Raw genomic sequence first — 27,067 nt, 5'->3', positions numbered from 1 at the left:
CTGACCACTGATCAAAGCTGCATTGCCATCGCTGCTGGAGAACATTGCAATGGTTATTTCCCTTGAAAACTAGATGCTTTGTTCTACCGAGGCCCCTTTTTTTTGGCAATTAATTCAAAGAATAAACTTAAAACACCAAATCTGTATTGGCCTGCAGGAAAATAGCAATTGTTGCTGATCTGCCCCATCTATCTCTAACCCAGGAGTTGCTTAGAAGTTGAATCGGTTTGGCTTTGCAGATTCCAAGCAATGACTAGATTTAAAAATAGCCCTCTCCTCGCCACTCTCCCGCCCCCCCCCCTCCCCTCACCTCTCCCCCCCCCCCCCCCTCTCCCTTTGGCCTCTCTCCTCTTTCCCCTCGCCTCTCTTCCCCCCCCCCCCCCCCCCCCTCCTTCTCCTCTCTCCTCTCTTCCCTCTCCCCTCGTCTCTCTCCCCCTCCATTCCCCTCGTCCTCCCTCCCCATCCCCTCCCACTCCCACTTGTGCACAGTGTTGATCACCGGCGACGTTGGAGGGAGACGACCCTACAGTAGATTTTGAATCATGGGAGTACATGTGATGGTCACGCTGCTTCTGTACATGGGAGTAACATGCAATGATCACGGCAATTTCTGCTGCCTCTACACAGGATTAACACACGGTGGTCATGGCAGCCTTGCGCTGCCCCTCTGACGGCATGGCTCCACGCTGCTGATTACTGTCCATTGTGATGTAAATCTGGGCCTGAGTCTCTGCAGTCATTCATCGCGGCTGGAAGGACAGCTTGCCCATTGTCCACGCTCGGAGAGGATTTGTGTGGAGACCAGACTCTCTACCCGAGACGCCTGGACAGCACATAATGGATAAAGCGGGGAACGGCCTGCCGTGCCTTACTTTGCCTTTCAGAGAATTATCCATTAGTTTGTGACCTGTGCAAATCTGCGTCAACATCTTTTGCCCACATCCCCTCACTGGTTTCCTCCCGCATCGCAAAGACGTGCAGGTTTGTAAGTTAATCGGCTTCTTAATGTCGAGGGAGTAGATGAGAAAGTGAGGTAACATAGAACTGGGGAGAATGAGTGACCAATGGTTAGTGTGGACTCGATGGGCTGAAGGGCCCGTTTCCATCTTGTATCTCTCGCTAAACTAAACATGAAATGTGTGAACTGCTGTCTCCCCCCCCACCCGATTAAGCATTAATAATTAAGTATATTAAGCTTCTCCTCTCATCTGTTACTCCCTCCCACCCATAGCCACAGTCATCACCCGACTCCTGGCCCATGGTGACCAACCCTTGCACCCTGCCCTCTGACACACACCCTCCTTCTCCTGGAATCCCACCAGTTTAACCCCAACCTCTTCCTGCTTTTAAAACCACCACTGACCTGTTCCCTTTCTGTTTGGACCAAATCTTGTTGCTGTCAACAGATTGCCTTCACCATTATCCAAATGCTGTTTAGTTTATAGATACAGGATGGAAACCGACGCTTCCAAGGTTTACAAGGTTAATTCCCGGGATGGCGGGACGGTCATATGCTGAGAGAATGGAGCGGCTGGACTTGTACACTCTGGAGTTTAGAAGGATGAGAGGGAATCTCTTTGAACCATATAAGATTGTTAAGGGTTTGGACACGCTAGAGGCAGGAAACATGTTCCCGATGTTGGGGGAGTCCAGAACCAGGGGCCACTGTTTAAGAATAATGAGTAAGCCATTTAGAACGGAGACGAGGAAACACTTTTTCTCACAGAGAGTGGTGAGTCAGTGGAATTCTCTGCCTCTCTCGGACGGTGGAGGCAGGTTCTCTGGATGCTTTCAAGAGAGAGCTAGATAGGGCTCTTAAATAGCGGAGTCAGGTGATATGGGGAGAAGGCAGGAACGGGGTACTGATTGGGGATGATCACATTGAATGGTGGTGCTGGCTCGATGGGCTGAATGGCCTACTCCTGCACCTATTGTCTATTGCTTCAGCCCACTGAGTCCACGATGACCATTGGTCACTATTCACACCAGTTCTATATTATCCCACTCACTCACTGCTCCCTGCACACCAGCAACGGTTTACAATTAACCTACACTTAACTTACAATTTACAGAGGTCAATCCTGCATGTCTTTGGAATATAGGAGGAAACCACAGCATCTGGAGAAAACCCACACAGTCACAGAGAGAATTTACAAACTCCTTACAGACAGACCCATGGTCAGGATCGAACCCGGGCCTCCGGCACTGTGAGGCAGCAACTCTACCGCTGCGCCTCCGTGCCACCTTTGTTGATTGTGCGAAATTGATAAGCCATCACCATGCCTTAAAGGAAATGGCTGCAAACTCTCAGGGAGATTTGTTAATAGATTTTCAGTCGATTGTCTAAATCCAGGACTGATCTCCTGCACAGCATTGCTCAGATTGCTAGTTTATCCCCGCCATGGGTACCATGTAACCCCGTGCTACCTGCTGCATGGTCAGATAGTCGGCAACTAAACCGTCTCCCCCACCTGGTTTGCCAGGTGAGGAGGGGGCTGTGGACCCCCAGCAGGACCAAAAGGGCAGATGAGCTCCTAGCGAGCCAACGGCCATCCACACTTCAGTAGAAGTTTCGATCACTGTCGTACATAGCATTGTAGGGAATGGTGATGAAGCACGCACACCAATATCCTATACTTCCAGCGGCGGAAGTCCGCAGGAACTGGAGGACAGAGATGTGTGGTGCGTCCGTCACCGTTCCCATTGGAAACCAGCACCACTGCGTCGCTAATGTTTTCAACGATGATGAATGACACTGACCCGCTGAAGTAAATCCCCTGCAATCTTGCTGCCCTGGAAGAGAGAAGCCAAGCAAATGAATATGCTGCTGAGTTCTTCCAGCTGCTCTCCTGGTTTTTTTTGTAGTAAATGAATAAGTTACTGTTCAGCTCACAATCGCAGCCTCTGGACTGAATTAGCTAAATATTGTTAAATACGTGTCCCAGCATTTATTTATTTCTCTTCTCGCTTTGTTTCTCGCTTGCTGTTAATTTTTCAATCTTTCTCTGGCACTGTTCTGTCTTTCTCCTCACACTGTGCACAGCAGTGTCTGCCCACAGAAAGAATGAGTTTCAGATGATGTGAAGTACCAAGTTCAGGTTGAAGTTAATTGTCATAAGAGGTGGGGCATAGATGGTCACAGAGAGCTGGAGCAACTCAGCAGGTCAGGCAGCATCTCTGTGGAAAGGGAATAGATGACATTTCGGGTCCAGACCCTTCTTCGGTCCGAGAGTAGGATGTCGCAGAACTCTCGTCGGAGAGAGGAGGAGAACGACTTCAAAGTAGGCATACATTGAGGAGACTTTGCAGTGAAGCAGACAAAATGTGTAGGAAGGAACTGCATAGATAGTGTTGTGTTGTCGAGGTAGCATCAAGTGCTAGTGATCCAGTTTGCAGGAGGTAGACGTCAAAAGTGTCTAATTGTCATGTGTACCGGCAACAGAATAACAGAGGGAAGACTTGCTGCAACTTAACTGGTCCATAAACACAATAACACACAGATAAATGCCTAATAATCAAGAATACCATCAATTAATAACAAATATTATCGTAACCATAATGCTGCAAAACTGACGTCGTAGTGCAACCAAAGACACGGTCCGTGGAATATTATAGTTGCTGAGGTTAGTTTTGTGTAGTGTCCAAGAGCCTGATAGTTGCTGGTAAGAAGCTGTTCTTGAACCTGGTTTATTCATGCTTCTGTACCACCCTCCTGGTGGTAACAGCGAGATGAGAGCTTGGCCAGGCTGATGCGTGTCTTTGATGATATTGGCTGCCTTTTTAGGGCAGAGTCTCCTTTGGATCCCTTTGATGGTGGGGCGGATAGTACTTGTGATGCACATGGCAATGTTTACCTCTCTCTGTCGTCTCCTTTGTTTGTAGGTCAATTTCTAGGATATGTGACATGTCCTCCTCTGTAGACATGACACAGAAGATGGCCAGTCAGCCCATGACACTTCCTGGTAGAGCTGGCATTGAATGAACTAAATAGTGAAAATGCTGCACTTTGTGATACAGGGTTATTGGGTCTTGTTCATGTCAGTGGACGAAGTTGTGTCATTGTTTGAAAGTAGTTAGAGGAAGTAGTTGAGGCAGGCCTAATACCAACATTTAATAGACCTTTGGACAGGTACATGGATAGGAAAGATTTTGCGTGAAGTTGGTCAAATGTGGGTAAATGGGTCAAGCTTAGATGGTATACCTTGGTCGGCATGGACGGGTTGGGCTGAAGGGCCTGTCTCCATGCTGTATGACCCAGTAGACCTTTTGACTACAAGTAGAAATGTAAGGGATGGCTTGATGAGGATTTTGGATCTTGAATAGAAACGCTATTTCAATGCTACAGTTATAGTGATGGGCTTGTAGTCCTGGCCTCACAATTACTAGCCTGGAGATTTAACCATTCTACCAGCACTGCACCCCAAATGTAGAGTGATGAGGGAGGGGAGACCTCATTGAAACCTATTGAATAGTGAAAAGCCTGGATAGAGTGGATATGGAGAGGATGTTTCCACTAGTGGGAGAGTTAAGGACCAGTCCATATCCTCAGAATAAAAGGACATTCCTTTAGAAAGGAGACGAGGAGGAATTTCTTTAGTCAGGGGATGGTGAATCTGTGGAATTCATTGCCACGGAAGGCTGTGGAGGCCAAGCCAATGGATTTTTTTTTAAGGCAGAGATTGATAAATTCTTGATTAGTACTGGTGTCAGGGGTTATGGGGAGGGCAGAAGAATGGGGTTGAGGGGGAAATATAGATCAGCTATGATTGAATGCCGGAGTAGAATTGATGGATGTGCCGAATGGCTTAATTCTGTACGTATAACATATGAACGCATGAAAAGGCCAGAACTGACAAGGCTCAGAAATCTTGTGTTGGCGGAGGTTATAGGAGAGCTCATTTATTCTGGAGCCCAGAGATTTGACAGCGTGAGTCACAGAAGGAACAGTGTTAATACTTGAAGGAGAGAACATTCAGATCTCTGGAAGGAGGGCAAAAAAAATGGAGTTTAATACAGAACTCCCTTAAAGCCGCAGCTCGGGCAGAGTGGAGCGAATCATTCAATGATGTATGATGCCATTATTAAAGTACTCTTCTTTTTATCCATGTATCCAGTACATTATATTTTATCATGGGATACCTGCACAATGAGAAGCAAAGGCAATCATAAGCAGTTATCTGCACATTTCCTCGCCTGAGGTTCAGGTGACCACAGGTTGGAGAGGTAGTGTTTTTGCCAGACATTAAGTGATTACTTCATGCTGTCCAATGTAGTTTGGTGACAGCTAGCTCCAGCAGTGAGAACGTGCCCACAGCTGGCAATGAGAATTACATGCTCGCATTTATCTGCTGCCCAGCTGTGAACTGTTTAACATGGATACCATTTATACAAACTGAAGTCATAAAGAATCGTAGAGCAATGCAGCAGAGAATAGCCCACCTTGTCCATGCTGACCTGATTCATAGTCGTACAATGTGGAAACAGGCCCAACTTGCCCACACCGACCAACATCCCCCACTACACTAATCTCACCTGTCTGCTTTTGGCCCTCAAACCTTGAACGTTGCAATAATGCCTGCCTCAATTACCTCCACTGTTAGCTTGTTCCATACACCCACCACCCTTTGTGTAGCAACTCAGGTTCCCATTAATTATTTTCCCCTAAACCTTAAACCAATGTCCTCTTGGTCTCCATTCCCCTACTCTGGGCAAATAAATCTCTTGTTGGCTTACCAAGTGGTCCCATTGCCTGCTTTTGGCCCATACCCCTCAAAGCCCTTCCGATCCATAATCAAAAATATTATAAATCTTAAATGAAAACTAAGTGCTGGAAGTAATAGTCAGCAGGTCGGGAAGTATCTGTGGGGAGATGAATGGAGTCTGTGTAGGAAGGAACTGCAGATGCTGGTTTACATTAAAGAAAGACACAAGAGGCTAGAATAACTCAGCACGACAGGCAGCATCTCTGGAGAGAAGAAATGGGTGATGTTTCAGGCCGAGAGCCTTTTTCAGATGGAGTTAATGTTCTGGGTCGATGATTCTTCATTAGAACAGAACAGATTCTGATGAAGGGCCATTGACCTAAATTTCTAACACTGTCTGTTGAATTTTGATTTAAAAAATGTTATCTTGTTCGTGTGTGTTGTCGTGTGTGTATCCGTCCAGCTTTAAAGTCTCTTTCTGACGGTCTGTGTGTCTGCCCAGCTGTGAAGTGCCTGAGTTTGCAAACCTGGCTGATCGTCAATCCTTCAGAAGTGCGCTGTGTTAATTATATACACATTAGCTATTACATTTTGGAATATTTACTAAAAGTAAATCCTAGCCATGTGTTTGGATTATACAGTCTGGTTGAGGAATTCTGCCTGAAGTTTGGAAGGTTTCAGATTCTGCAAACCCTTTCATGTGTCTGCACCACTGCCCTTGCAAAGGAGAATGGACATTTGGTGAACTAGCTTTATATTCTAGACTTTAAGAATGATGATTGGCACAAAATACTGGACCTCAGTGGGTCAGGCAGCATTTTTGGAGGAAAAAGGATTGGTGACGTTTCAGGTCAGAACCCTTCTTCAGACATTGTCGGCACAGCTTAATGGTGATAGATTTGATCAAATTCCATTTCATTGATGCGTCCCTTGTTTTTAACTTGGAAACTTCAAATCCCTTCCAATGTTTTCCTTTGGAATTATAACTATTGGCAGTCCCTCTTCATTGAGTGAGGAATGTCCAACAGAATTTTAGCTTGAGGGCTGAAGAAGCACTGTTTTCCCCCAAAGAGTTTGGGGGGGGGGGGGGGGGGGGGGGGTGCAGATCTTGGTTGGATTGTTGTAAGCAAAGTGGGGGTAAGGGCAATGGAACCAGAGCTGTTGAGATGTTAGAATGGGAGCATATTTACCAGAGGTTGAATGGTGTCTTCCTGTTCCTTTAGTCTTATTGTTTAGTTTAGTCAAGAGATACAGCGTGGAACCAAGCCCTTTATCCCACCAAGTCCGAACCGACCAGCGATCACCCTGTACACTCGCGCTGTCCTACACACGAGGGTACAATTTAGTCTTTACATGCCATTGGAATGTGGGAGGAAACCGGAGCACCCGGAGAAAACCCACGTGGTCACGGGGAGAACTTAAGGGCCTGTCCCACTTGGTGATTTTTTCAGCGACTGTCGGCATCATTGACTGACGTACCCGCTCACCAAAAAAAGTCGCGTGTGAAGCAGTGGTGACACGCGTAACAACGTATTGACGCGCGGTGTCTCCTCAAGTACCTACCGCTAACGACAGGTACTCGGGAAGACTCACTAACGGCAGGTAAGCATGGGAAGCCTCGTGAAGATTTTTCAACATGTTGAAAAATGTCCATGAGAGCCCTGAGTACCGACGAGTGGCCATTACCATAAATCTCAGAGTTCGAATCAGGGCAAACTCGGGAGAGCTCTTGGAATGAACTCGTACTGTGGGACAGGTTTGCAATGGTGTGAGGGGAGAAATTTAAGAGGGGGGGAGAGGCAACCTTTGCACTTGGATGGTAGCCCGTATCTGGAATGAGATGACAGAGAACCTGTAGAAATGGATCCAATCATGACTTTTAACAGGCATGAGGACAGATATGGATAGGGAGGCTTTAGAGGAATACATGTCACACAAAGTAGAATGGGACCAGCCCAGTATGCATGGACTGAATGGCCTGTTCTTGTGCTGTATAGCCCTATGAAAGTCACGAAACGCACTCTGCAAATGCAAATTATTCTTTGTCGTGATGGATAATTTTCAACATTAACTCATGAATCAGCAGGAGGAATGATAATAATGAAAATTCTAGCTTGTTAATGTGATGAGGAGTAAATTGGATCCACGGGATAAGACCCCCCGACTGCAGCTCACCGACCACACCGCCCCCCAAAATAGCACTGGTGAAAAGTGATACCCTCACCTTGCGCGGAGAGCAGGAACTGTGTTGTGCAACAATTTACATGTTAATTTGACTCCAATTAGCTGCACAGTGGGCAGGCAGCAATTTTCTCCCGCTGCAAGGTTTGTGAATAATATTCGATGCTTCTGAGTCTGTACGTGCGAATGTGATTTGTATAGAAGTTTCAACAAAGAATGAAGTTATCAGAATCTGTGAAATGGATGTTCAAGGCCGCCCGCATTCAATAGATTTTCCAACGGCGAGGGGAATTGAAGGAAATAGCAAACGGGTGAGAAAGTGGAGTTAGAAACAGCATTAGCCATGATATTGAATGTTTGAATGGAGCTCTTCCTATAGCTACATTCTTAATGTACTCTTTATTTAATTTTATTTCTATGGCCTTTACCAAAGCAGTAAGGATACCTTCAGTAACATTGATCAAAGCTACTAACTTCTCTCGGCCAATAATGCACAAAGACTCACAAGAATGGTGTCGGCGATGAAGGTCTTTAGCTGTACAGAGCAGAGAAAGTAAAGGGAAGGTTTGAAAGAGGTATGAAACATATTTGAATAGAAGACACAAAAGCTTGAAAGCATGTACTACCAGGAACAGGAACAGCATTTTCCTTTCTGTTATCAGACTTCTGAACGGTTCCATTTACCTCATTGTGGGCCTTGCTCATTGTGGGCCTTGGACCTTTTGTCTGTAACTGTATCGATACAAAGCTCTCAAACTGCATTCTGCATTGTTTTTTTTCTTTCATTTTGCTCTATATGTATTACATGTGTATGACTTGATTGGATCATTTACAGCAGTCATAGAGTCATGCAACACGGGCCCAGCCTTCAGCCCAGCGTGTTCCTGCTAACCAAGATGCCCCATCTAAGATGGTCCTATGGACCCACTTCCTCAAAACCTTGCCTATCCACATATTAAAGTACTATTATAGTGCCCAGCTCTACCAAATCGTTTGGCAGCTTGCTCCACATACCCACCATCCTCTGTGTGACAAAGTTGCCCCTGCTGTTCCTATTTACAATTTTCCCCTCTGACCATATACCTATGATGAGTGAGTGGGCAGAGAAGTGGGGCAGCATAGTAACATAGCAGTATTGCTGCCTTACAGTGCCAGAGTCTGGGTTCGATCCTGAGCATAGTTGCTGTCTGTATGTAGTTTGTACATTCTCCGTGTGAATGTACAAACTGTACGTTTTCTTCCCACAATCCATTCACAGAGTTATTCTTCCCACATTCCAAAGATATGCAGGTTTGTAGGTTAATTGGCTTCTGTAAATTGTCCCTAGTGTGTAGGATAGAACTAATGTGTGGGCGATCGTTGGTCTGCACAGATTCGGTGGGCTGAAGGGCCTGTTTCCATGCTGTTTCTCTAAGTCACGGCAAGGTTATGTCCCCATGAAAACCCATGGAGGTCATAGGGAGAATGTATTAACTCCGTCAAAGACAGTACACGTAGTCAGGATGGAATCTGGTCCCTGGCGCTGTAAGGCAACATCTCTACCGCTGCGCCATTATGCCGTCCTTGAGGTCAATCATTGCCAACTTTGAAGGATAAACTCAAAGGGCCATTGGGAAAGGTTAGAATAGAGATTGAGGTTAATCAGATAATTCTTTCAAAGAAGTCAGCATGGATATGGTGGGCCAAATGGCTTCCATTCTTCTGCATGCTGGAGAGAGAGAGAGCTTTCTTTTTAAAGTTTGTAGCTGAGCAGAGTGTGGGTGGGGAGGGAGGGGAGGATGAGTTCCAAGTCCCGCTGAGTGTTTTTTTTAAAAAAACCTTGTGAATAGAAATGAATTATTCAGGAGCAAGCGGTACTTACAGCTGGCCATTTATGGGCTTTGATCTGCTAGGCTGCACGCCTTTATTCTGGTGGTGTGTATACATTGTTTGTTATTGAAAATGCCACGGCTCCTGTGGTAGAGATTACAATGCAAGCATGCCGGGAGAATGGACTGGGACCGAACGCCAGCCCCCGCCCCCGACGCTGGTTAAGTTGCCCTCCTCTCGTGATCCCGTGCATTTATGCTGTACTCCGTACAGTCAACCCACCCCACCGCTCGCCCGCAAGCAGTGTACCGCGCATAACTCCCTCCGCACCCCTTGCGGACACCTGCCTGCCTGAATATCCTTAAAAGCTTTGACAATGCATTATTAATGAAAAGGAAAGCACCATTGTCGATTCGGAGGGGGAATTTTTTTTTACAATGAGCGTCAGAAATTGTATTTGCACCGTAATGTATCCGTTCAAACACTTCCAGCTTCCTTGCTGAGCTACATGTTAGGTTTATGCATTTACTCAAAGGTGCTAATGTGGTTGAATTCAGTTGGGATTGGAAAACGTGTAGTTTCCTGGTTTTTTTTTATAAGTGAGCACAAAGCCCGATTCATTACAAGCTTTTGTAAGAAGAATGAGGAAAGTGCACACTTCACGATTTCAGTTCTTGCAGACTGCCCGTCCCCACTTTACATTAACCAGAGGTCATCAGAAACACTATGGTTGTGTCCAAACTGGTAGCCACATAGTGTCTCGGCAGATAGGCAGCGGGTCAGGCAGCACCTCTGAAGAAAAGGAATAGATGATGTTTCGGGTTGAGAGCCTCCTTCACACCCCATCCGAACTGCAGGCAAACACCTCTTCCTTTCCTGATCAATACTGGCCTTGTCCTCACTGGTAATGTCATAACTTTCCAGATTCAAGAGCTGTTTTTGTATATAAAAAGATGTTGGTACACATAAGTAAGTCACCTCACTGGGTGCTGTTAGTGGCTATACATCAGTCTAGTGTATAAACTATTGACACGGTGACAAAAAGAAAACTGGTCAAAAGTGTTTGTCACATGTACAGACAACGAAACAATGAAATTCTTACTTTCTATGGCTTAACAGGCCTATTAATTCAACCACACAATGAATATACAATAATACATTAAAGTAATACTCAGTAAAACTATGTTACTAGACCATAATAGTGCAAAAAATTGTAACATTTAAAAATATTACCATTCCCATTTCTGTTTTTGAATCACTCTTATGCTCAATTTTCAATATCTCTGCTCCACCAGTTTCAGAGTCTTACATGTGCAAGAACTGGGGGAATCACAAGCAAAATTAAAACACTAATGAAATCAGTTGGAATGAACTGCAGATGCTGGTTTACACTGATAGACACAAAATGCTGGAGTAACTCAGCAGAACAGGCAGCATCTCTGGATAGAAGGAATGGTTGATATTTCGGGTCGAGACCCTCTCGCCCTGAAATGTCACTTGTTCCTTATTTCCTGAGATGCTGCCTGTTCTGCTGAGTTACTCCAGCATTTTGTGTTTATCTTCAATAATGAAATCAGTGGGACTTCAGGAAAAGTTATACATAAGTCATTGAGAATGTAGAACTCGTTCTTACAGGGAGGGGTTGAGGAGGACTGGAATCCAGAACCCAGTGCCCCCATACCCAGCGTCCCTTATACCCAGTACCCCCATACCCAGTACCCCCATACCCTGTACCCCCATACCCCTGTACCCCCCATACCCTGTACCCCCATACCCAGTACCCCCATACCCAGCACCCCCATACCCTGTACCCCCCATACCCTGTACCCCCATACCCTGTACCCCCATACCCTGTACCCCCATACCCACCCCATAGCGCCCCCATACCCTGTACCCCATACCCATACCCTGTACCCCCCCCACCCCTGTACCCCCATACCCAGTACCCCCATACCCAGTGCCCCCATACCCAGTACCCCCATACCACAGTACCCCCATACCCAGTACCCCCCCCCATACCCTGTACCCCATACCCAGTACCCCCATACCCCCATACCCCCCCCATACCCAGTACCCCCATACCCAGTGCCCCCCATACCCTGTACCCCCATACACAGTACCCCCATACCCTGTACCCCCATACCCAGTACCCCCCATATACCCTGTACCCCCCATACCCTGTACCCCCATACCCAGTACCCCCCATACCCTGTACCCCCATACCAGTACCCAGTACCCCATACCCAGTGCCCCCATACCCAACGCCCCCATACCCTGTACCCCCATACCCTGTACCCCCATACCCAGTACCCCCATACCCTGTACCCCCATACCCTGTACCCCCATACCCAGTACCCCCCATACCCAGTGCCCCCCCATACCCTGTACCCCCATACCCTGTACCCCCATACCCAGTACCCCCATACCCAGTACCCCCATACCCTGTACCCCCATACCCTGTACCCCCCATACCCAGTACCCCCATACCCATACCCCCCTACCCACCCCCATACCCCCCATACCCCCATACCCCCCCATACCCAGTACCCCCATACCCTGTACCCCCATACCCTGTACCCTGTACCCCCCATACCCTGTACCCCCATACCCAGTACCCCCCATACACAGTGCCCCCATACCCAGTGTACCCCCATACCCCCAGTACCCCCATACCCTGTACCCCCATACCCTGTACCCCCATACCCAGCGTCCCTTATACCCAGTACCCCCCATACCCAGTGCCCCCCATACCCAGTGCCCCCATACCCCCATACCCTGTACCCCCATACCCTGTACCCCCCCATACCCAGTACCCCCATACCCATACCCCTATACCCAGCGCCCCCCCCCCATACCCTGTACCCCCATACCCTGTACCCCCATACCCCAGCGTCCCCTTATACCCAGTGCCCCCATATACCCAGTGCCCCCATACACAGTGCCCCCATACCCAGTGCCCTTATACCAGTACCCCCCCATACCCAGCGTCCCTTATACCCTGTACCCCCATACCCTGTACCCCCCATACCCAGTGCCCCCATACCCCCCCTTATACCCAGCGCCCCTTATACCCTGTACCCCCATACCCAGTCCAACTGCCACCAAGAAGAGCAAGGCAACAGCCACAGGGGAAACATCACCAGCTGTCAATCTCCCTCAAAAGAACATAAGTGATAGGAGTATAATTAGGCCATTTGGCCCATCAAGTCTACGCCATTCAATAATGGCTGACCTAGCTCTTCCTTCTAACTCCATTCACCTGCCTTCTCCCCATAACCTCTTACACCCGTACTAATCAAGAACTAACTAGGAACTGCCCGACTTGGAAACAAGTTGCAGATTTTTGCCCATTCAGCAAAGTTTCAATAACCTGCCATCCAACTATTCAGTAATTCTGATGGTTTGACATGTACCTTTAGCCCATGCTCCCGTGCTGCCTTTAAACTTACTGTGGCCCCATTGTCCCTCCTGCCTCTAAACTCTCAGAGGTCCTGTTACCCGCACTCTTTCTCAAACCCGCCCAGGCCATGTTCTCCACGCTCCCTTTAAACTTGCACAGAGGCCTTTTTCCCAGAGTTCAAGAACTAACGGGTATAGGTTTAAGGTGAGAGTGGAGAGATTTACTAAGAAACTGAGATTTAATAGGAAACAGCTGTAGACTTCCCTCCTAACTGGAAAGTGCCTGACATGGAAATAAGTTGCTGATTTTTGCATTGGCAGCAAAACTTTAATAACCTGCTGTTCAGCTATCCAGAAATCCTGAAGGTTTGACATGTGGTTTGCTGTAGCCCCTTTCTAGCGCTGCCTTTAAACTTGCACAGAGTCTTTTTCCCCCATGGTGGGAGAATCAAGAATAGGTTTAAGGTGAGAGAGGGGAAACATTTAATAGGAACCTGACGAGCAAGTTATTTACTCACACAGGGTGGTGGGTATGTGGAACGAGCTGCCAGAGGAAGTAGTTGAGGCAGCTTCAATAACATTTAAAAGACATTTGGACAAGTACATAGGAAAGTTTAGGTTATTATCATGTGCACCCAGGTGCAGTGAAAAGCTTTTGCTGCATGCTATCCAGTCAGCAGAAAGACTGCTGACAGTTAGCATGCAACAAAAGATTTAGAGGGATATGGGACTAGCTTTGGGTTAGTTGGGCCAAATGGCCTGTTTCTGTGCAGTTTGACTGACATCCATCTCTTAACTCACTGAATGAAAATGGGTGAAGGGGTAGTTTTAATAACAGCCTTATTTATGTGAAGGATTTAATTTATGCCTCCCGATTGACAGTAGGACTAATTTGTCTCCTTTTACTCTACAATGTGTTGTCGGAGCATGTATCTATTGATTATTCTACAATTACTGGCCATAAAATACTAAATCGGACAGAGGTTAAAGGGAAGTATTAACCTTACTGATGGATCTCACGCCTCCCTGCATGTTATTACTTCCTGTAGACGTGTAAAACACAATAAGGTAGTATCTAGCGACACAGTGAACTGCAGATGCTGGAATAGTGAGCAGAACAAAGTGCTGGAGGAACTCAGCGGGTCAGGCTGCATTTCTGAAGGGACATGGATAAATATTGTTTCGGGTCAGAATTGGTAGAAATTACATTTTTATGGATCTTTAAATTGACCCAAAGTAGACAAAATATTTGATCGTGATGCGAGGGATGAGGTGTGTAATATGGTATTATTCTCCAATCTATACACTCTTTCCCAGTACTAGATTCTAAATGCAGTGGCTGTTGGGAAGTGACTAACACAGAAGTTTGGAAGGTGTTGTGGTATCTCATTCTTCAATCAGCTGGTATTGTATGTGGTTAAGTCCCTGGGTTGTCAGCCCTGCTAAAGTCATGGCTGAATCAAAGGGTGTGGAGGCACGTCACTCTGAAGACTTGAATGCAAACACATCTTGGGTTGCAGCCCAATGCACTATTCCAAGTGACTGTTGTGTTGCTTGAGGTCATTTTATTCAAGGTTGAGATAGACTCTTGGACTACAAGGGGATTCAGAATTATGACGAATGGGCAGGAAAGTTGAGGCCAACAGTCAGGCCAGCCATTATCTTATTAAATAGCAGGTCCATTCGGTCTCCTTTTTCTAGGTATTGGGATCTAATGTTAAAAAAAATCCTGTTAAAATGCCTGTGGATGCTGGAGACAAAAGAGACTGGAGTTGCAAAATATAAGGTGCTGAAATTACTTGTGAAAGGAATGGATGGATGGTATTTTGGATTGGAATCCTTCAGATTGACTGGAGTAGGTGGGAGAAATCTGGAAAATAAGTGTGTCCATTGTGAGTCCACTGTACAGTTGCAGGAACTCAGCAGGCCATCCACAGGGGGAAATTGAAGGATGATGTTTTTGGTCTGAACCCCTGTGACTGTCTGAAGAAGGGTTCTAATACGAAATGTCATCTACCTACGACCGAACATCTCCACATGCGGCTCAATGAAACATTACGGTTTTATAATTGTTCCGATAAAATATCCTGGGATGTGTGGCAATGTTAAAAGGTCCACTAGTGCAAATTGGTGTTGATGCTTTTAGGTCAAATGGCCCATTGGAATGGAAACCACTGGACAACAGTGAATGGCAGGGCCCTGGGACGTGTTGTAGAGCAGGAGGGACCTGGGAGTGCAGGTAAATAGTACCTTGAACGACAGATAGCACAATAGGACGACAGATAGCACAATGGGCTAAGAGTTCGGCTGGCGACCGGAAGGTAGCCGGTTCAAATCCCGCTTGGAGTGCATACTGTCGTTGTGTCCTTGGGTAAGAAACTTCACCCACCTTTGCCTGTAATGGAATGTTACGGCGGCAGGCACGGGCACACCGCGACGCCCTGTGTCTCCCTTTCAAGGGAGATGCTAAAAATGCATTTCGTTGTCTCTGTACTGTACACTGACAATGACAATAAATTGAATCATTTCATTTCATTTCATTTTGAAAGTGGTGTCACTGGTATACAGGATGATTAGTGAGGCTTTCGGTATTGGCCTTCATCAAGTCCCAACTTGAGTATAGAAGTTGGGAAGGTAGACACAAAATGCTGCAGTAACTCAGCGAGTCATGCAGCATCTCTGGAGACAAGGAATAGGTGATGTTTCAGGTCGAGACCATTCTTCAGACAGAGTCAGAGGAAAGGGAAGCTAGAGGTATTGAGAAGCTCAGAACAAATCAGAGGGGAGGTCTTGCGCAAGTGGTGATGCAGTGCGATGGCACGCTTTCTACGGAGCATCTGAGAGGTTGGTAAGAGTTCCAGAACACAGAAATTCTGTCAATATCCTCTTAAGCTTCCAACTCCTAAACACTCTGAACAATCATTTGTGGATAATTAATGATCTTTCACACACGTGCCTTCTAAACTAATCTGCGGTGCGTTGTGTGCAGTCAATGCCCTACATTTCTAGGTCACATTGTTTCTATTTTCTAGGTTGTATCTGGCATGTCTGCAATAGCTCAGTAACGGGTGTTCTCAATTCTGAGCTGAAAAGGTGTTGTTTTTGGTCTCACATCAGGGAATTGAGCATCTAATTTAGACTGACTTTCCCAATGCCATACTGAAGGATTCTCGCACAGTTGGAAACTTTGCCTTTGAGAAGGTTAAATCCCGACCACCATTACCAGAAAGCCAAACAATAAGCTGCAGATGTTGCTTTACAAAAAAAGACACAAAGTGCTGGAGTGACTTCTTCAGACTGAAAAGGATCCCAAGCCAAAATGTCATCTATCCATGTTCCCCAGGGATGCTGCCCGACCCGCTGAGTTACTCCAGCACTTTGTCTTACACCAGTCACCTAACATTCACCAGGATGTCAATTGAGCATGCAGGCTTGAGATATAGGGAGGGCTTGGATAGGCTGGGACAAGATGGGCTGAAGGGCCTGTACAACTGTAACTCTACTGAATGCAAAATTAAATCCATGGCATTATTTCCAGTGGGAGTCTGAGGAATGGCCTTGTTGTGGTGTACAAGATCACCTGGGGCATTGATTATATGAGCACTCATAGTCTTTTTCCCATGGTAGTAGATTCTAGAAGTAGAGTGCAAAGGCTTAAGATGGGAGGAGAGAGATGTAAGAAGGACCTCGGGCAAATTTTTCACTCAATGGGTAGTCTGTATCTGGAATGAACTGTTAGTAGAAGTCATAGAAGCGAATACAATTATGACTTTCAAAAAACATTTGGACAATATATGTATAGAACCGGTTTAGAGGACTACAGGCCAAATGCAGGCAAATAGGATCATCCTAGAATGCCAATTTGGTTGTAGATCATAGGGCCTGTTTCCGTACAGTACAACTCTATAACTCTTCCGAATGCAAAAGAAAAAACAATGGGATTATTTCCAGGAAGACTAGGATGTTATCCTCTCTGATATTTACCCAAAGTGAATAGCTTAAAATCAGATGATCTGGCCGTGGAATCATATTTGCTGTTTGGAAACATTTTCTGTACAAATTGGCTGTTGCTTTTCCAACTAACCATGGTTTTAAAGTTGGCCATGAAGCACTTTGAACAGAGCAGAGGCATAGGAGTGTTGCAAGTTCTTTCCGTGTTGTATTTCACTTTGTTGTGAAGCAGCCTTTTTAATTAACGTTGGTATAAAGTTAATAGCATTATGGTTAACAATCTTCCAATCAAAAATGTATAATTAAAAGTCCTCAATTTTAATTTTCAGCTGTTTCATCTGGCAAAATGGTCTCCAGCTGTAACTTAAAATGCGACTATGTTATGACAAATGCATTCCTGTTCTCAGAGTAATATTCAGTTAGAAGGATCTGCTGAAGGTGAGAACATCACATGTTCAAAAGGGATAGGAGAAGAATTAGGCCACTCGGCCCATCAAGTCTACTCCCCCATTCAATCATGGCTGATCTATCTTTGCCTCAATCTCATTCTCCTGCCTTCACCCATAACCCTTGATACCCTTACTAACTAATTGGAAGACCAATGCCATTAAAGTGCTTCGGGATGTGCTGAAAATTGATCCCTGGAATCAGTTTTTCTGTTGGAAGAATGTTAGTCTATGGAAGAACGTTTGTCTGTGAAAATCCACTGTATCTCCTGGTTGCTGCTCCCCTTAACTCCTATTCTCACACCAAACTTTCTGTCCTTTATTGTCAGAATGAACCCCCATGTAAACTGAAAGAACAGCACCTTGCATTCCCCTTGGGTAGCTTAGAACATTGAATTCACCAATTTCAAGTAATAAATACCCCCTTCTGTTTTCTCTGTCTCTCTTCGCCCCCCACCCCTTCTCCCTCAACCCCCCTAACAAGGTATGCACACAATTCTCCCATCAGGACATATCTAGGTAATTCCCCACATTGTTCAAAAGATGCCTGACAATTGGGTGAAGTCATTGGGTGTACTTAAGAGTGAAAAATGCCCTAGGATCATTTTTCACACAGAGAGTGGTGAATCTGTGGAATTCTCTGCCACAGAAGGTAGTTGAGGCCAGTTCATTGGCTATATTTAAGAGGGAGTTAGATGTGATACCCCCTGATCCCTTGTGGCTAAAGGGATCAGGGGGTATGGAGAGAAGACAGGGATGGGATACTGAGTTGGATGATCAGCCATGATCATATCGAATGGCGGTGCAGGCTCGAAGGGCTGAATGGCCTACTCCTGCACCTATTTTCTATGTTTCTATGATGCCATTATTTTGTTTGATGCCAACTTCCCTACTTCTGAGCAACCTTTTAGTAGTGGCATGCTTGTACTTCAGTTTTACTTGTGCAGGTATTACACTCTGATTAATAGGTGTGGGGAAACGAGTCAAGGGAGTCATGAGTGTTTAATTTTCATTTGTACCTCCAATGGAGTAAAGAAGTTCCTACTTGCTTCAGCTTTACAGGCCCATGAACGCACCAACACACAGAGAAATATACAATAATAAATTTAATAACCATAATAGTGCAAAATCAAAGTCTGTAATGTCCATAGAATCATAGTTGCTGAAGGGCCTCATGGTTGCTGGGAAGAAGCTGTTCTAGAACCTGGTGGTCATGATTTTCAGGCTCCTGCACCTTCTTCCTATTAATAGCAACGAGACGAGAGCATGGCCAAGGAGGTGTTGCTCTTTGATATTGCCTACCTTTTTGAGGCAGTACCTCCTATCGATCCCTTAAACGGTAAGGGTGCCTGTACCCCTGATGGAATCTGATTGCACACAGTAATCAAGAGGCCTGTGCTAACCAATTAAAGACAGTGCAGCAGAGTGATTTAAAATCACTTTCATTAAACATATAGATCTAGTTTCTGTGGAGATTACTTCAGATCACTGCAGAAACACACTTGGTGCCAGAAATTTGGCCGATGCGCTTTAAGGTGAGAGAAGGAAAGTTTAAAGGGGGGGGGGGGCAAGATTTTTTTATGCAGGATGGTGGGTGTGTGGAACACAAGTTGTGGCGGTGAAAACAGATACGATAGTTGGTTTTGGGGGGGGTCTTCCTCTGTGGACCCTTCTCCAATAATACACCTTCATTGTGGGAGTGAGGATAAACCTATTGTGGAGGGAGGAATGAAACTTCATAATATGTCTTCCTTCAACGGTATGGTTGAGTGGAATTTATATTTTATTGACATTTAGCCTGACCTGTTGCCAGCTGTAACCACACACGCTCCTGGAGCACAGCGCCCGGCAGGATTATGTAGTCAGCGTAAACAGATCACGTTTCCTTTGTCGCAGTGTCAGGTGTTGGCATTTGTTAACTTCATTTCATCATGGTTGAAAACATTAGCGACGCAGTGGCGCTGGTTTCCGACGGGAATTCCTTACGATGCTATGTACGACAATGATCGCAACTTCTACTGAAGTGTGGATGGCCGTTGGCTTGCTAGAAGCTCATCCGCCCTTGGACAGGTCTTGTCCCCCCCCCCCCCCCCCCCCCCCCCCCCCGATCTGACCTGATTTGGTAACTGGACAGCTTCAAATACCTTCAAATATCTTCCAAGGGAAACGCATCTTGAAAATGGGTTAGGTTTACTGCCACCAGATGAGCAAGGCAACAGAGCAAGGAGAAACATCACCAGCTGTCGATTTCCCTAATAAGATCATGTGATAGGAGTAGAATTAGGCCATTCGGCCCATCAAGCCTACGCCATTCAATCATGGCTGATCTATCTCTCCCTCCTAATCCCATTCTCCTGCCTTCTCCACATAACCTCTGACACCTGTACTAATCAAGAAATTAGTATTACTCTGGGATGGAGGGAGAACACATTGGAGCAACCTCCTAAAAGGAACCATTTCAAAGATCACCTCTCAGCCTTCTGCGCTCCAAGAAATAAAGTCTTAGCCTGTCCAAGCCATCCCTGTAGGTCAGGACATAGTGTCTTGGCAACATCCTCATAAATCTTCTTTCCAGCTTATTGGCATTTTCTTGTAGCAGTCCATATAGCTTAGCGTAAACATACTTCCCAACACCGTCCCCCCCCCCCCCCCCCCCTTTCCTCGTGTGTTTGAAGGCTTGTTCTCGTGTAAAGGTTTATTCCCCACCCTGTGTCGGTAATCTTTATAACCATCCACTGTTTTGTTTGTTTCGCAGGTCGCAATGAGTTGATAGCCAGGTACATCAAGTTAAGAACAGGGAAGACACGAACCAGGAAGCAGGTAAACTAGACCGACGGGAGGACGTGCATGTCGGACAGTGTTGCCTTGGTCTCAGGCGGGTCAGGTCCCTTGCATAGCTGCTGCAGAATGCCATTGACCTGCTATGCACATCACTGTCATCACTGCAGTTACATTCATGAAAACAAAATGGCTGCTTCCATCTGCGTTGGATATCCATCAATGAATTAGGTTCAGGAATTAAGCTTTCTTTCTTAAATAGGTGCTAATTTTGGAGCTATGCTTTAAATGGGTAGTTCACCAGTATAAAAATGGCTGTCATGATTTAGCACGTGCCGTTGGAGGTGTCAGAACTGATTAGATGATGGAGGAGGGTCGAGAAAGTCTCTTTTAATTGGTTTGAGGCTCTTGGATGAGGAGAGGAAGTGGTTATGAATCACTTCTGCACCCAGAGGGTGGAAGGAATTTGGAACTTCAACAAATGGGAATTTATATTAATTTAATTTTTCAATTTTGAACCTGGGGTATCTAGCTTTTTGCTAACCATGATCTAATTGAATGGCAGCACAGGCAAGATGGCTTACCCTTGTTCATATGTTGAGTGAAAGGGTGTATTGAGCCATATCACGGCGGTATTCCTTTGTGATGGGGGGAGATTACATAGGAGCAACCTCCTAAAATGAACCACTTCAAAAATGAGGATCGCCTCCACCCCGCCTGCCTCCACCCTCTGCTTCCCCCCCCCCCCCCCCCACCCCCTGCACCTCCTCATTACAAGTAACTCCCCAGAATGTACTCGAGTAGAATAACACATTCATTCATCGTACCAAGCCCAGTGGTTCCATCATGACAGTATATTTCATTGTGCCTTTCATTTGCCCAATTAGAAGAATGAAATTTAATCTCGAAAGTTGTTCTATTTTAAAACTACCTCATTCCCCATGTTGTGGAGTCAGCCAGTCAGATGGTTTTGGATGGATTGGTGCTTAAATGTTACCCATCTTGCACCCACACATTCTGAATTGTAGACCAAAAATAACTTGCAACTAACCATTTGCTAATGAAATCACGAATTCTTGATGTGGAATTCAGGTGTGGTCTAGTTGAATGATAGGCCTGGCTTGAGGGGCTGACTGGCCTCTCTTGGTTTTGTGCGTTAAGATTACTTTCTATTCTGAATATTTTTGGAGGGTTTTGTGCAGGTTTACTGGTTGCCAGACGAGCAGTGCTTCACACGTTAGCCCACAGGGCCGTTCTTTGTTTTAAAACATCTTGAGAAAATTGTCAATGCTGAATTATAGCTTGTGATATCATGCGCCTGCCAACAGCTCCAAACTCTGTCCATATATTCCCTCAGGTCATTTCTCAATTGATCAGACAATTTGCTTCCCTGTTAGTAAGTAAATCCCCTTGTGCTATCCCAATGTATGTATCATTGATAATGTCTCTTTAGTTGGACTGGCCATCCAGTCAATCGACTATTTGCCTTTTGTTTAATTATCCGGCAGTCCAAGAGTCAAGAGTCAAGAGCAAGTCATTACTGATGATAAAATATGCCCATGTCCCTCTAGCCTGGTGTTTCTCTCCAAGAGAGCCATTGAGGTACATAGTCTTAGAGCTTAACAGCACGAAAACAAGCTCTTTGGCTCACCTTGTCTATACTGACCAAGTTGGTATACTGAGTTGGTTCTATTTGTCCCATTGCCCTCTCAATACTTCTTATCCACATATCTGTTCAAATGTCTCGCTAAAGTTATAATTGTATCCACTTCCTCTGGCAGATCATTCCAGATTCGGAATAACCTCTGAAGTTGCCTACATGACTTACAAATGTCTTGCATGTCACCCCTCTCACCTTAAGCCTATTCCTTCCAGTTTTAGAATCTTCCACCCTGGCAAAAAGACCGAGTGTTCATTTAAATCCGTGCCCCTCATGATCTCGTACATCTCAATAGCCTTGTGCATGCACCCGCCACCTTGCTCGAAACCAGGTGACCTTTGGGAGAGCTGCGGTACCCAAGATTTAAGAGAAAAAGCAATTTGTTGGGTGAAAATCTGGGCAGTTTGTCCTCTGTCCTTCTAAGTGATCGGAACTAGTCCAAGTGATCACTCTGGTACTGAATATCTGCCTCTATAATTATGTCTAATGATATCTGCCTCTATAATGACGGACTGAATCCAGCCCAGCTTTCACTTAAAGCAATTCATTGAATCATAGCCATCATTTAGATGGATCTTGTAAGTCCGAATGGATTAAAAACCCAGCTCCCGGCATGCAATTGGTCTGACACAATTTATAATGGTAACCCTTCATTTAATTAGTACAAACTGTCAATCTATTTCCATCTTTCAATCCTCGAAGAGTCCTTTTCTCCAAGGTGTAAAGTCTCACCTATTTTTGTGACTCTATCTATCAAGGCATGGGAGATACTTCACACTGGTGATTATTCTGGTCTCCTGGAGCCTCCTCTCCAAACCTCAGAATCAGCCGTGACTGCCACAAACCTCTTCTGAATTTGTGTTTGAGGCCAAACACATGCATTGGAGTTTTCTGTTTTCTCATTGCACCAATTTGCATTGCATCAATTAATTGGATTGAGAGCTGCTTCTTAATTATGTTATTTGTGCCACGGGGTCAAGTGGGGCCTTGGTTGTACGAACCTGCATGTTTGATTTCCATTTTATTTATTTATTTTTTTGGATGAATAAAAAAACCTGCAGCACAGCTGTCGATATTTTATTCCTTGAAACCGATTTTTCTAATTGAAGTGCAGTCTTCCGACGGCTGTATATTAGTTTTTTTCTTTGTGCATGTTTTTCTTCTAATACTTACGCTGATGGCTTGTGCTCCAATCCAATCAACTGATGACAATGGCATTGGAGGGTGCTACGGTTGAGAAGTTCACCTGTCACGTGGCCACATAAACCTTCTCCATCCAGGTCAACACATGCAGCAATTGTGTGGAGATTTCTGCAGTGATGACACTCCATGCTGCATTAGTGCATAGTTGCCTGCTGGGAATTCAGATTCCTCACACGTGCTAAGCTGGTTAAGAAGGTGTAGATAATGTTTTATCCAAAACAACAGCAATCGACTGAAGACAGAACACATGTTTCACCTTTAATTTGCCTTTTTTTTTGTTTTTTGTTTCACGGGGTACAAAATGTAGGTGTCTAGTCATATACAGGTGTTAGCAAGAAAGAAAGTTCGGGAGATTCAAGCCGCCATCAAGGTACGTCCGGTTCGCTTCTTTGCACAGGGGCTTTTGTTTCCATGGTTACAGGCTTTTTTTTCTCTTTGTTTTCATCCACTCCCCAACCCTTGCAGGTGTCTAGTCACATTCAGGTTCTTGCCCGAAGGAAATCCCGTGAGATTCATTCCAAGCTGAAGGTATGCGCTTTCCTGCTTTGGGCTTGCTGTTGCTTCATTTCCCTCTTTCTCCTCTCTCCCACCCGTGGAGGCCACTTGCTCCTCTGCTGACACGCTCTCTGAGCCTCTGCTCACCTTGCATGCCATTATCCGTGATGCTGTTTTTAATTTAACCCTCTGGGCTGCATGCTCTTGGGAAGAGCAGATCAAAATGATTTGGCCCACCATTGGCAAATTCTGTTGAGGTGGATTGAAGATGATGAAGAGAATCTAAATTTGCATGAATCTTTTAAAAATCCCTTTCACTGTATGTGTGTGTGTGTGTGCAGATTGCAAAAAAAACAAAGTGTGCAGAAATCTGGCATATATGTTACACACAAGAAATTATAACAAGCTTTTGACAAACAGGTTGTTAGCCCTGGGTTTTAAATGTTGTAAGTACCACTGACACATACTGCACCACGCACACAAACATAGTCTGCAGTTGAATCTTCATTTTCACACCATTGAGGGATTGAGATAAAGGATGTGCTAGAAAACTCGAATGACAAAATAACAATGAGGCAGATTTGACCTAAATGCCTGTTTAAATTTTTTAAAAAATCCACTTGGCTTCAAGGCCGCAGAAAAGAGACAAGAGAGTTTAGTTGTCATGTGTACCGATAGCAGAAACGTGAGATTCCAATTTACTGCTGCAGCTTAACAGGCCCATAAATGTAATGAAACAATGATAATATATAATAATGAAAAACACAATAAATTAATAATATCTGTAATATGAGGTAACCAAAATAATGTGACATTTCTGGCCACTGGAAGCAAAAGGCTTATTTGCTCGGTAACTGTGCATGGTCCTCAAAGGGTTAAATGACAAACAGGAACAAAGAAAACAGCATTGTTTTTATTTCCGACCAGATATGCTAAATTGCATGGTACAGATAACAAGCTGGCCTGGCTCGGACATGCTTGTTAAATATGTGAGGCATCTGGTTTTCTGAATGTAGCGAGAGCACGCTGGCAAGAATGATTGGAGCTGCAGACTGACTCGTAACAGCACCCGCTTTTCCACCCAGCTTAGAGGAGTCGGTGGCAACTGGAGGCTTGGTGTGCCCACCACACACACATGCAAGCACAGGCACCGATTCACAGTCGTGCTCACAGTTACACTTACACTCACACTCACACACACAGTCACGCACATACACATCCATACTACGAATGTGGATGGGTACACATGCTGACACGCACACATGCTCTCTCCCACGCGCGCGTGCACACACACACACACACACGTGCTGACACTCTAAGAATGGCACACTGGCTACGGCAGATACATATCCTCTCACTTGCCCCTTCACCCCTCCCTCCCCCACATATACAGACTCACTCACTCCCTCTGCTCCACTCTATTCTAGCCTGCAGCCCATCCACTTACCGAGTCAAATTATTCCATCAAACCCTCTCACTGCTTTAGGAAAGTGGTTTGATTTTATTGTCACTTGCCTGTTGTGTACTACCCTCTAGTGGTGTGAGAAATCCCATCTCATCCCCTGCTCACTGACCATTCACACTTGGCAAGAAATGAGAACAGCTTTGTAGACTTGGTCGTACAGTTTACTGCATGGAAACTGCCAGGGCAGATGCACCATAGTGGGCAAGAGGAAGTTACAGAATGGTACAGCATATAAACAGGCCCTTGGGCTCACCGTGACTATGCCGGTTATCATGCCTATCTTCACCAACCCTTCACTTGCCTGCATTAATTCTATATCCGTTTATGCCATGCTCATTCAAGTACCTGTTCAGAAGCCTCTCAAATGTTTTTACAGTTCCTGATTCCACCACTTCCTCTGGCAACTCATTCCAGATACCAGCTACTCTTGTATGAAAACTCCTCACTTTCCTTTCCCTCCACCTTTCTCTCCCCCATCAGACATCCTCCCATCAACCCCATCTCATCTGGTTCCACCTATCACTTGACGCCACTTGCCCCACCTCTTCCCTTCACCTCCTTCTACCCGCTATCTCCCCTCTAGTCCACGAGTCTAAAGAAGGGTCCCATGTCCATTCCCTCCACAGATGCTGCCTGACCCACCAAGTTTCTCCAGCACTTTCTTTTTGTTTTTTGTAAACTCAGACAGACTTTCACTGTCCACCGCACCACCAACTTTGGTGTCATGTGTAGATTTGTTAATTATGCAGCTTACATTCTCTTACAAATCACAGACCTCCAATCCGAAAGAAAAACATTCCTACAACCAGGTCAATTCTTCATACAATTTGCTCACGCAACCTGGTTCCCTTGCGTCTTAACTCCACGGAACAACCTACCATGCAGTACCTTGTCGAAGGCCTTACTAAAGTTCATCTTGACATGGTCTACCACCCTACCCTCTCCTGTCCTCCCTGTCATTGTGGATATGATCTCCCACACACACAACCATGTTGACTATCTCTAATCAGTTCTGCCTTTCCAAATGCAAATAAATCTTCCCTCTCAGATTCCCTTCCAATATCTTTCCCGCCACTGAGGTAAGGCTCATTAGCCTGTAGTTCCCTGGCTTATTCCTGCTGCCCTTCTGAAATAAAGGTTTAATATTAGCAATGCACCAGTCTTGTGGAGCTCACCTTTGGCTAAAGAGAGTAAGGACTGATGCTGGGGAGAGGGATTTGTGTTGTTTTTCTTGTCGAGGGTGAGGGCAGTATTTTGCACCAGTCCTCCTTGTCAGACAGTACACCACACTCAGCTATGGCATTAAATTGCATTCAGCGTCAGACAGAGTTCCACTGGCTAGCCATCATGGATTGGGATCATAAAACAAGAGTGTTGGAGGATGGGTCAGGCAGCATCTGTGGAGGGAAATCGGACAGAGGATGTTTTGGGTCGGGACCTTTCATCTCGAGTTTGAAAAAGAGTCCTGGCCTGAAACATTGACTGTCCATTCTCTCCACAGATGCTGGCTGACCCACTGAGTTCCTCCAGCATTCTGTTTTCTACTCAGGATTCCAGCATCTGCATTCTGTGTCTTCGAAGAAGCCTAAGAACGACCTTATTCAAAATATGTCACTACGTAGCAAAATATACATTGCGGCAACAAAGCAAGACCATTGAAGTATTGGGAAACAATATGAGTTATTGTTGACTGTGGCACAACACTAGTGTACTTGAAGCAATTGTATATGAAAGATAGACACAAAAAGCTGGAGTAAATCAGCGGGACAGGCGGCATCTCTGGAGAGAAGGAATGGCTGATGTTTCGGGTCGAGACCCTTCACCAAGATGGGCTCACGACATGTCAGATTCCACAAACTATGTAAAGGTTGAGGTTGGGAATTAACATCAGAGACACACTTTAACATCAGAGACAGATGTCTTGGAATGACTAACTACAGCTCGGAGTTGAACTTGAGTGGCAAATAAAAACGTAACA

At 45.4% G+C, this 27,067-nt stretch overlaps 1 protein-coding gene across 7 annotated transcripts in view; it reads left to right on the top strand.

Moving 5' to 3' along the window:
- Positions 1 to 27,067, top strand: part of tead1b (TEA domain family member 1b) — a 175,511-nt gene that overhangs the window by 111,747 nt on the left and 36,697 nt on the right. For 2 of the 7 annotated variants that reach the window (XM_055649323.1, XM_055649322.1), the window contains exons 4-6: positions 20,244 to 20,308; positions 23,437 to 23,499; positions 23,595 to 23,657. In XM_055649323.1, coding sequence (XP_055505298.1) covers positions 20,244 to 20,308; positions 23,437 to 23,499; positions 23,595 to 23,657 — 191 coding nt within the window. Of the gene's footprint in view, positions 1 to 20,243; positions 20,309 to 23,436; positions 23,658 to 27,067 lie in introns of all 7 variants that reach the window. The other 5 variants (XM_055649326.1, XM_055649324.1, XM_055649327.1 and 2 more) reach the window with 3 other exon arrangements.

Source organism: Leucoraja erinacea, chromosome 18 (assembly GCF_028641065.1).
Source record: "Leucoraja erinacea ecotype New England chromosome 18, Leri_hhj_1, whole genome shotgun sequence".
Taxonomy (NCBI): Eukaryota; Metazoa; Chordata; class Chondrichthyes; order Rajiformes; family Rajidae; genus Leucoraja; species Leucoraja erinaceus.
This window is presented reverse-complemented; position numbering and strand designations above follow the sequence as displayed.